Source organism: Ailuropoda melanoleuca, chromosome 4 (genome assembly GCF_002007445.2).
Source record: "Ailuropoda melanoleuca isolate Jingjing chromosome 4, ASM200744v2, whole genome shotgun sequence".
NCBI lineage: Eukaryota > Metazoa > Chordata > Mammalia > Carnivora > Ursidae > Ailuropoda > Ailuropoda melanoleuca.
In genome coordinates this window covers 103,532,957-103,544,738 of record NC_048221.1, presented here as the reverse complement: position 1 = coordinate 103,544,738, position 11,782 = coordinate 103,532,957, and the positions used below count along the sequence as shown (strand labels likewise).

The 11,782-nt window shown below is 32.6% G+C and overlaps 1 protein-coding gene across 1 annotated transcript; it reads left to right on the top strand.

Annotated features, from left to right (window-relative positions):
* Positions 1–7,771: 7,771 nt before the first annotated feature.
* On the top strand, positions 7,772–8,032 carry LOC100471390 (small nuclear ribonucleoprotein F). Its single transcript, XM_011233704.3, has one exon. It carries the CDS (start codon positions 7,772–7,774, stop codon positions 8,030–8,032), a length of 261 nt encoding a protein of 86 aa, XP_011232006.2.
* The last annotated feature ends 3,750 nt before the right edge of the window (positions 8,033–11,782 follow it).

Here is an 11,782-nt window from a genome sequence, read left to right as displayed (position 1 = left end):
AAAAAATTAATTCCTATGGAACCACAAAAGATTCCAAATAACCAATCTTAAGCAAAAACAACAAAGCTGGAGACATTACACTTTCTGACTTCAAAATATAATACAAAGTTACAGTAATGAACAGTATGGTACTGGATCTAAACAGAGGTTTCCCAAAGGAAGACATCAAATCTTCAATAGTTATATATATGTAAAGTTACTCAACATCACTGATCATTAGGGAAATTCAAATCGAAACCTCAATGAGATAGCATCTCACACTTGTTATAATGGCTATTATCAAAATGATAACAAGTATTGGTGAGAATGTGAAGAAAAGGAAACCCTTGTACATTGTCCGTGGNGGGCGCTACACTGATCGTGGAGTCTGCTTGGATTCTCTCTTTCCCTCTGCCCCTCTCCCCTCCACCTCTCTCTCTCAAATAAATAAATCAATCTAAAAAAAAGTAAATTGAGTAAAGGTGCAGGATACAAAGTCAACATACATAAATCACGTTTCTATACATAAATTNCACACTTGTTATAATGGCTATTATCAAAATGATAACAAGTATTGGTGAGAATGTGAAGAAAAGGAAACCCTTGTACATTGTCCGTGGGAATGTAAATTGTTCCAGCCATTATGGAAAACAATATGTAGTTTCCTCAAAGAATTAAAAACAGAGATACCTTGTGATTGAGCAATTCCACTTCTGGGTATATATGTGAAAGAAATGAAATCACTTCTCAAAGAGATATCTGCATATGTGTGTTCACTGCAGCATTATTCATAATAGGCAAGATATGGAAACAAGCTAATTGTCTGCCAACAGATGAATGGATAAAGAAAATGTGCCATTTGCAAGAACATGGAAGAATCTAGAGGTCATTATGCTAAGAGAAATAAGTAAGCTACAAAATGACAAATACTGCATGACTTCACTTATATATGGAATCTAAAAAAAGATGAATTCATGAAGGCAGAGAATAGAATTAATTGTGTTTGCCAGGATGGGGGTAGGGGTAGTGGAGAGATGTTGGTCAAAAGTTAGGAAGTTTCAGTTATGTAGAATGAGTAACTTCTGGAGATCTAACTTACAGTATGTTAACTATAGTTAATAATACTGTATTATATACTTAAATTTTTTTAAGAGAGTTGATCTTAAGTGTTCTCACCACACACAAAAAAAGTAACTATCTAAAATTATTACGCTAATATGTTAATTAGCTATTTGTGCCAATCATGAGCTAATTGTGGCAATCATTTCACTATTTACATTTATTTCAAAAAAAAACATTATACATCCTAATGCATNCTTTCTGACTTCAAAATATAATACAAAGTTACAGTAATGAACAGTATGGTACTGGATCTAAACAGAGGTTTCTCAAAGGAAGACATCAAATCTTCAATAGTTATATATATGTAAAGTTACCTCAACATCACTGATCATTAGGGAAATTCAAATCGAAACCTCAATGAGATAGCATCTCACACTTGTTATAACGGCTATTATCAAAATGATAACAAGTATTGGTCAGAATGTGGAGAAAAGGAAACCCTTGTACATTGTCCATGGGAATGTAAATTGTTCCAGCCATTATGGAAAACAATATGTAGTTTCCTCAAAGAATTAAAAACAGAGATACCTTGTGATTGAGCAATTCCACTTCTGGGTATATATGTGAAAGAAATGAAATCACTTCTCAAAGAGATATCTGCATATGTGTGTTCACTGCAGCATTATTCATAATAGGCAAGATATGGAAACAAGCTAATTGTCTGCCAACAGATGAATGGATAAAGAAAATGTGCCATTTGCAAGAACATGGAAGAATCTAGAGGTCATTATGCTAAGAGAAATAAGTAAGCTACAAAATGACAAATACTGCATGACTTCACTTATATATGGAATCTAAAAAAAGATGAATTCATGAAGGCAGAGAATAGAATTAATTGTGTTTGCCAGGATGGGGGTAGGGGTAGTGGAGAGATGTTGGTCAAAAGTTAGGAAGTTTCAGTTATGTAGAATGAGTAACTTCTGGAGATCTAACTTACAGTATGTTAACTATAGTTAATAATACTGTATTATATACTTAAATTTTTTTAAGAGAGTTGATCTTAAGTGTTCTCACCGCACACAAAAAAAGTAACTATCTAAAATTATTACGCTAATATGTTAATTAGCTCTTTGTGCCAATCATGAGCTAATTGTGGCAATCATTTCACTATTTACATTTATTTCAAAAAAATCACATTATACATCCTAATGCATACTATTTTTACATGTTGACTATATTTCAATAAAACTGGAAAAAACAAAGTTGAGTATTATAATATTCAACTATTATTGTTGAATTATTTATTGCTTCCTTTAATTCTGTGAATTTTGGTTCATATATTTTAGAGTTCCATTTTTAAGTGCATGTGTGTTGGTAATTATATTTTCCTAATAAACTGACCCTTTTATAATTGAATTACATTGGCTCTAGTAACAATTTTTGTCTTACAGTCTATTTTGTCAGTTATTAGCATAGATACTCCAGCTCTCCTTTGCTTTGTATGGTAATCTTTTTCTATCCTTTTTGAATTCAACGTATTTGTGTGTGTCTATCTAATGTGTATTTCTTGTGGACAATGAATAATTAAATCATATTTTTAAATCCATTCTGCCGATATTCATTTCTGATTGTTTATGTTTAGTCCATTTGCATTAAGTGTAGTTACTGATATGATAGGATATATGTCTGCATTTTGGTATTTCTTTTCCATATGTCTTATAATTTTGCGGTTCCTTTATTGCTCCGTGACTGCTTTCTTTTGTCATAAATAGATATTCTATACCAAACTATTTTAATTTATTTTTTGTTGCTTTGACAATATTTTAGAAATTACTTACTTCATGGTTTCCCATGTTAATTAATAAAAATCTAGTTTGGATTAATATCAATTTACATTCTTTATATGCAAAAACTTTACTCCAACATATTTACATTTTCACTGTCCTTTGTAAAATTATGATCAAACTAATTTCAACTTTATATATTATAAGCCTAGAAACACAATTTGTAATTATTGTTTTATGCAATTGCCTTTTAACTGAAATAGGAGAAGATGAATCACAAAGAAAGATGCAGTTATCCTAATCTTTGTATTTACCTATGTATTCAACTTTACTAGGTTATTTATTTCTATCTTGTGGATTCATATTACTGTTAAATGTCCTTGCATTTTACCTTGAAAGACTCCCTTTAGTATTTTTTTGTAGGACAGATTAGCTAGCAACAAATTCTCAGTTTTTGTTTATCTGAAAACGTCCTGACTTCTCCTTCGGTTTAATGAATAGTTTTTCTGGATATACTTGCTTAGTTAATAACCTTCTGTTCAGTACTTTGAATGTGACTTTTTATTGCCTTTTTCAATCAGAAGTAAGCTGTTAATCTCATTGAGGATTCTTGATATGTAATGAGTCACTGTTCTTTCACTGCTTTCACGGATTCTGTCTTTGCCTTTTGACAATTTGATTATAATGTGTTCAGACAGGATATCTTTGAGTTTATCCCCTGAGCTTGAATGTGTGGATTTATATCTTTCACCAAATTTGGGAAGCTTTTGGCCATTATTATTTCAAATATTCTTTCTACCCCTTCTTAACTTCCCATTCTGGGAGTCTCACAATGTATATGTTTATACATTGATGGTATCCCCCAGGGGTTCACTCTTCATTCTTTTTTTTTTTTTTTCATTTCCTCAGAATGGATAATTTCAATTATCTTATTTTCAAGTTTATTTATTTTGTCTTCTGTCTGCTTATATCTGCTGTTGAACTCCTCTAACGAATTTTCATTTTAGTCATTATATTTTTCAGTTCCAGAATTTTTGCTTTGTTTCTCATTATAATTTCCATCTCTTTATTGGTATTCCCATTTTGTTCATACAATGTTTTCTTGATTTCTTGTAGTTTTTTTTGTCAATGTTATTTTGTTCTTTAAGCCTATTTAAGACAGTTGTTTTGAAGTCTTTTTCTAGTAATTCTGATATCTGAGTTCATTTGGAAAGGGTTTGTCAATTTATTTTGATCCTTTGAAAGGGCTATATTTTCCTGTGTCTTTGAAAGCTTTGCAATTTTATGTTGTAAAACTGAACATTTGAATATTATAATGTGTTGATTCTGGAAATCATGTTCTTATACTTACTCAAGGCTTCTCTCTCTTTTCAAATTACTGAAGGCTGGTTAGAGATTTTCTCAATTATTTTTGTGGAGACTTTATTTCTATTTATGCACTGTCAGTGACGTCTCTGAAATCCTAATTGAGCAGACTCAAAATCCTTAAAAAATCTATCAACTTATAAAGTATAAGGTGAAGATTAAACAGGAGACCTGAACTCATGGACGATAGCAGAAATGACTGAGGTGTGTGCAAGATTTTGTTGAGAGCCCTTCAGTAATTCTAAGACTATAAGGGAATAGGCAATGGGAACTTCTTTTTCCCATAATGCTCGGTGTATGCTGGGACCAATTACCTAAAAGGGGTTTTGTAGGCCAGATGTTATATTCACACTAGTTTAATCCAGGCAAAAAGAAAATTTAAAAAAAAAAGAGTATACAGGGCATTAAAATTTGTATATTTTGTGGGATGTGTAAACACGGTAATCAGTGATCTAAAACCAAACAAACTTTGAATTCTTCCCTTTGACTACTTGGTCTTTCCTTTATAAACATAATCCATGCAATGCAAGACAGGAAATACTGAAACGTGAGAGTGGCTGAACATCAGAAGGTGAAGAGGTGACTTGAAGAAGAAATGCAACATATAAAGCAAAGCTGAGTTTCTTCTGAAAAAGTTGCTTTCAAGTACAAATTTCTCTCAATTCTGCATTTTATTTTCCAGTTGATTCTGCTTGTCTTCTGCTTCTAACTACTATATCATTAATTTTAAATAATGTACTAAGCCCTGGGGGTATAATATATAATTTAAATGGAAAGAGATAGATGATTCATAGTAAATCTAAACATTAAATCCCTAGATACACATAAAGGATACTCCCTAAAAAATTTCTTTATAGCAGTATGCAAAGCACAGGTTAACCTGAATAAATCTAGTGTTAGCTACATCTTAAATTCTATTTGTCCATCCAAAAAGTGTTTTGTCTGCAATGCTTCCACTTTTCTTTGAAGTCACCTAATCTACGTTTCTTACTTATTTGCAATTAATTAATCATGGAAGCAATGTTTACTAAGGTTTCTTTGAGTCCTTTTTTTTTTGGATTTTTTAAATAACTACCTGAAAAATAAGATTTTATTACTATTTAATAAAGTTTAGTTACATTTAACATAAAGGCAATGAAATGTTAATAATAAGCCTGGTATAAATCAGAATTAAGAATGAATAATGATTTAAAAAAATAAGACTAAAGAAATAAAGATTCATATACTATTCAAGCTAATAGATGGGTAGTGGTAAAGTTTAGGGGAAATAATTAACCTTTTATCTATTTATGCTCATATCTTTTGCACAGAGGTAAATGCTTTCTAAAATGTTCTCATGTATCAACTGCTTAGAATTTTTAAATTTTCACAATATTGTTATTAAAATATGAAAATTTAGGATAAATTACAGATGCCCAAGGTCATAAAAACAGTCAATGGCAAAGTCAAAATGCAGACAAGATTCTCTGGACTCCTAGATCACCGCTCACTCATTCTAATTTCCTCCTGCTATCCTGGGGCATTTATCTACTTTTTTCTCTAGAGAAGTCCATTCTACTACACATTCTTACTCAATTCTTTCTTTTTTAAAGATTTTATTTTTTTATTTGACAGAGAGAGAGATAGCCAGTGAGAGAGGGAACAAGCAGGGGAGTGGGAGAGGAAGAAGCAGGCTCCCAGAAGAAGAGCCTGACGTGGGGCTCTATCCCAGAATGCTGGGATCACCCCGTGAGCCCAAGGCAGATGCTTAACGACTGAGCCACCCAGGCGCCCCCTTACTCAATTCTTTTCCTACAAGATCTTCACTTTTTCAATGTTTTGTTAACAAAGGAAAATATAAAGTGGAAAGAAAAATATGCTGTCCTACTGTAATATGAAAATGACCAGTAATGGTATGTCAGCTTCCCCAAGAGCATGCCATTTTCAAAAAGGACACTTGTTTTCCCTTTAGGTATAATCTCTAACTCCAAACTATAGGCTCCTATGGCAATTTGTTGTGAATAATATCAGGCAGGAATTAATTCTGTGCCAACAAATAACAAGTGATCTGCTACACAGCTTGTCTGCTCTGAAACATCACACTTGTTCATGAATAATGCAGTACATAAACTAATACTCAGTCTACAATTTTCACAGTGTTTCTATGTGAATTATCCCATTTAATCTGATGTCATAGAACATCACATATTCTGGCCTGATAAACTGACAAAGACTATGAGGAAAAAGCAGGTGGAGTCAATGACCATTCTCCAGACTCGTCCCAAAATACGTAAAGCAGTGTATCATTACGGCTCAAGCACTTACTTACCATAATTAAGTTGACAGAAACCTACTGATTTTGCATACAGTTGGGTGAAGAACCCACCACACTGTTCAGGATATACTGTTGACATATGTCACAGCCTTAAGGCCTTTTTTGACCATTTTCATCTTTTGTCATACACTCTGAAATTATAAAGTTTCTACTGTTAACTTTGACATGTATAAATAATTAGTGAAATAACCTCAGGCTTAATATGTCTTTGAATGAAACTAACCTGCTACTCATTAATGTTACCTTTAAAAATATAAAATAAAATAAAATAGAATAAAATAAAATAAATTAAGTCTCTTTCTTCTTTCGTCCAATTTTCCTTTTGCATCCAAAATGTAGTTTGACTGAGACTTGTTTCTACAGCCCTTCAACCCACAAAGCTAGAGCCACTTAGTGAACTATCTACACAAACACATCCCTACTTCTTTTACAGATTCTTTGTTACTTTTCTGATGATGGATTTTCCTTTATTACTTGTAAAATAAAACAATAATATAAATAATAGAAAAAAGTATTTGGATATGCATTTTAGTCTTGTTCAATTTGTCTTAGCTTGAGCTCCTGCCATGCTATCTTGATACTATCTTTCTCACACAAAGAAAGGACTATTGCCAATGTGGCTCAGAATCCATGACTTGTTTTCTTCAACTTGAAGCTAGACCATTGTGCTTACTGTTAAGATAATGTCTATTCTTTGACACCACATGGTAACTATATTGTGAGCTTTTTGTTGTTATAAAGGAAAGATGCCATAGTCATTTTTATACTCAATGTGTAGGCTTCAAACATAAGAGTTGCTCAACAGACATTTGTTGAATTATGAATGAATATACAAGTAAATGAACAAAGGATGTTTATCATGATTTAGTCAGGAGCTCACACTCTGGGATTATATATCAGCATATTTGTGTATATTATCTAGGTATTTCTTCAATCAGCTGAACCACCTGAGCTATTTTAGATAGTCTTGTCATTCAATAAATCCTTGTCTTACATCTCCAACAAATATACTCAGTTTCTGAGATGGAACATGAGATTAAGAAAACTGCCTTCTAAACTAGGGACTGTATGGTGACTAACATAACATAATAAAAAATTATTATAAAAAAAAGAAAACTGCCTTCTGTTGAATCATACCAAAAGGGTTTGAATTTATTATTTTTTTGTTAAGAAACTGAAAGGATTTGTGATGGCTATAGCTATTCTAGTCACCAGGAACATAAAACACTTGTTGGGAAGTGGCCTGAGGCATTTGCGTGTAGTCCTGATGAGTTTGCTGCTCAATCCCAAACCTTTCCTGAATGGATTAACAGGAAAACCATTAACGGTGGAACCTAAGTGGGGAATGGAGTACAAAGGCTACTTGGTATCTGTAGATGGCTATATGAACATGCAGCTTGCAAACATAGAAGAATACATAGATGGAGCATTGTGTGGACATTTGGCTGAAGTTTTAATAAGGCATAATAATGCCCTTTATATCAGGGGTGTTAAAGAAGAGGAAGAAGATGGGGAAATGAGAGAATAGCATGTTTTGTGGGGAATATATATATATATATATATATATTTTCTAGATAATAAACATTTTTTTCCAAATAAAAAAACCTGAAAGTAAATGTAAGATATATGTCTAAATCACATCTTGGGAAACGGAGTAACTTTCAGTGAAGTATCAGCCATGTGATCATGTTAGCTTAGATTTCCCTTTTAACTAAAATATTTACTCAGAGGTTTACTTTTGATAGATACTATGTATTCTGTACTCATGGAATATGTTATTCAGAATTTTGAACTAGAAGAAGTCAATCATAATTATTTTAAATTATAAAAATAGCAAATCTCCGAATCTTGTAATGATAGATATAGATACAAGTATAATGAATTTGAATGGACTGATTTAAACTGGTTTATGTGAAGGGTAATATACCCCTTATAAAGTAAGAATATTATAGAGTGATTCTTAACCAAAAGTGAACATCAGAATTATATGTAATATTTTTGAGACATATACATGCCTGCTATGCTTTCAGCATCAACCTAAGTTGACTGGGCCAGATACTCATTTTTTAAAAAAAGTTTTCAGGTGAATCTGACACACACCTCAAAATGAGTATGGTGGTTACTCAATTTCTATTCTAATGGTGACATGTGAAAAGCTACATTAGTTTATGTAAATCATGGAAACTGCTGAAATAAGCACTCCCCAAAATGTCAGTGGCTCAGTTAATAAAGGTTTATTTCTTAATCAAATTACAATTTGTTATGGGTCATTCAGGAACTAATATCCTTTCATGCAGTAGTTTCTAGTGTCTGCAGTTCCTTCACTTAATGCTATACATATAGCTCTTAGAGAAGAGAGGGTAGGCCTGCTTTTAATCACCTCATTCCAGAAGATCATTTTGTTAATAGAACACATTACATTGTTCCAACTAAATGAAAGGGAGGCAAGAAATATCAATTAGCAATGATCCAAGGGGAAAGCAACAAACTTTGATATTGGTGATACCCTGTAACATAATAAGTAGCCAATAAATATTTAAAGATAAATATAATTCTGAAACATAATTTCTTACATTATGTGATCCTTGATAGTCTTACATCTAAATATGACTGACTACAGAAATTTTAATAGATCAATATGCTGAATACTATAAAACAAATCTCGTACTAGTCTGGTTCTGACTATAAAAAATAAATAAATTACCTACTTCCTCAAAAGTTCTAAGACAGTTGTTTAATTAGTTCAACTCTTTAAAGACACCCATTTAGTTTCATTGAGAAAAATTGGTCAAATCTATTTTTCATTGCACCAATTAATTGTTCTAATGATACATGGTCTTCAACCCAACAACTATTAATGAAAATAATTGTTCCAAGTGTTGCAAAAGAGAGGAAAAAATAATTTCATAATGGGAAATTGCACTGGTCTACGAAAATTGCACTTTTGCTACAGATATAAATTTACTTCCTATACTCTAATACTTGGCTCATTTCCTTCCATGTCAGTAAGCTCTGACCTCCATCTTTAAACCCAGAATATATTTTCAGTATCAAGGAAGGAATCAATGCCCTTTGGTTACCAACTTGTGCAACATGGAAGTCTAAAGATTAAAGGGATTATAACCTGGGCCTACAGGATTGGTGAGTTATTTATAGCTTCTGTGCCATCAATTTCTACCTATTTGTGTTTTCTTCAAGGATCATATGAGGATAATGTACAATGTGCATTACATTACAAAATGTAGCTATAAACAAACAAACCAAAACTTAATATATGAGGCTGACCCTGTGAAATTATTTATGAAGAAGTGGTAAAGCTAATATAGAAGTTTCTTGACCAGTATTTGTTGAAAAATTGAATTCATACAAGAAGAATAATTTGATAGGACCTCCCTACAGCTCGTATAGGGATACTAGACTTAAAAGAGATTCCACAGCTAGGAGATGTTTTTGACCAGGCAAGTGATGCATTTCTTTTTTTTGAATTAATTCTTGTCTTTAAGAGAAAGAACTTCTGTAAACTCTGAAATTTTTGCTATTCTCAGTCACACAGAGCATATGATAATTTTTAGAAAGTAGTTGGGGACAATTATTTGCAATGTGGAACTAATCATTATTTGAGCCATTTAGCTAAAATATCTTTTCAAAAAGTCAAAGATTAAAGATATGTGAAACAAAATGAGGTCCCTTATCAATATTAATCTAGGCTATAGGATCTTAAAGTCACAGACAACTAACCAAATTTTAAGTGCATAATGTTAAATGGAAGAGTTTAAATCAATCACTAAAAGAAAGGATTGCTTAAATAAGTGTGAGAAATTGAAGTTTAAGAACCAGTGCTATTAAAGAATAAAGCTACTACCGGTGGGAACAACAAGTAGGCCACAAAAAGACATTCTGAGTTAAGAAATTCTTAAATACAAACATTTGTGTTTAACAAAGTCAAGGTGAGGAAAGATATGGACTCTTTAAATTCAAATGTGCATATTCACATTTGGTAAAGCACAGTCTGGTTTGCAGTTTCAATTGCTGTTACTATATTAAACTAATTCTATTTAAAACATAATTCATTTTTTCTGTATGCATACCTCTTGTTTTTTAATTTTTTTTATTTAAATGCAGTTGACACACAATGCATATTAGTTTTAGGTGTATAACATAGTGGTTTGACAAGCTTATACATTATACTATGCTCACCAAGTGCAGTTACCATCTGTCAGTATACAACGCTATTACAATATCGCTGACTACATTCCTTATTCTATGCCTTTTATTCCCATGACTTACTCATTCCATAATGGGAAATCTGTATCCCCCACTCCCCTTCATCCATGTGCCCATTTCCTCAACTTCCCCTACCCTGCCCCCCCCCACAACCATCAGTTTGTTCTCTGTGTTTATAGGTCTAAACCTGCTTCTTGTGTTTCTTTTTAAATAGCATCACCAAATTCATAAGCAATACCTGATTTTAGAAGAGAATAAAGAGTTATCCTTCACTCCTGTTTTTCCATAATACTATTCATGGCATCTCTCTCTCTCTCTTTTTTAAGATTCATTTATTTATTTGAGAGAGAGAGAGAGAATGCATGCACGCAGTGGGGCAGAGAGAGAGGGAGAGAGAGAGAGAGACAGTCCTAAGCAGACTCCATGCTCAGCACTGAGCCTGACATCCCTGAGATCATGACCTGAGCCAAAATCAAGAGTCAGATGCTTAACCGACTGGGCCACCTAGATTCCCCTATTCATGGCACTTCTAAGGAAACACCAAATCCTGTTTATTGTACTTCTTTAGCTCAGAGATTATTACAGCCACTGATTGCTTCAAGAATGCCCTAGCTAGTTTCAGTGTCACTAGTTTTGCCTCAATTCCCACAGTGCTATCATACCGGTGTTTTCAAACTTTATGTCTGATATGTGCTTTTCCTAAATAAAACCTTTTATATAGGTTGCCTATAACGTTTAAAATGTCTACCGCATCAGCTAGCAATTATGACCTATCAGACAAATCCAGTCCACTACTTATTTCTGTACGCATGACAAAAATGATTTGTACATTGATCATATTTTAAGTAATTATATAATTATCTAAACAAAATCTTTGATTGTGCCTCTTGGTTTACAAAACATAGAATATTTACTTGTTGGCTCTCTATAGAACATTGGTCAAATGTATGATGACATGTATCCATCATTATACTATGATATATTCCACTGCCCTAAAAATCCTGCGCTCCACCAGTTTATCTTCCTTCCATCTCAGCCCCTGGCAATCACTGAT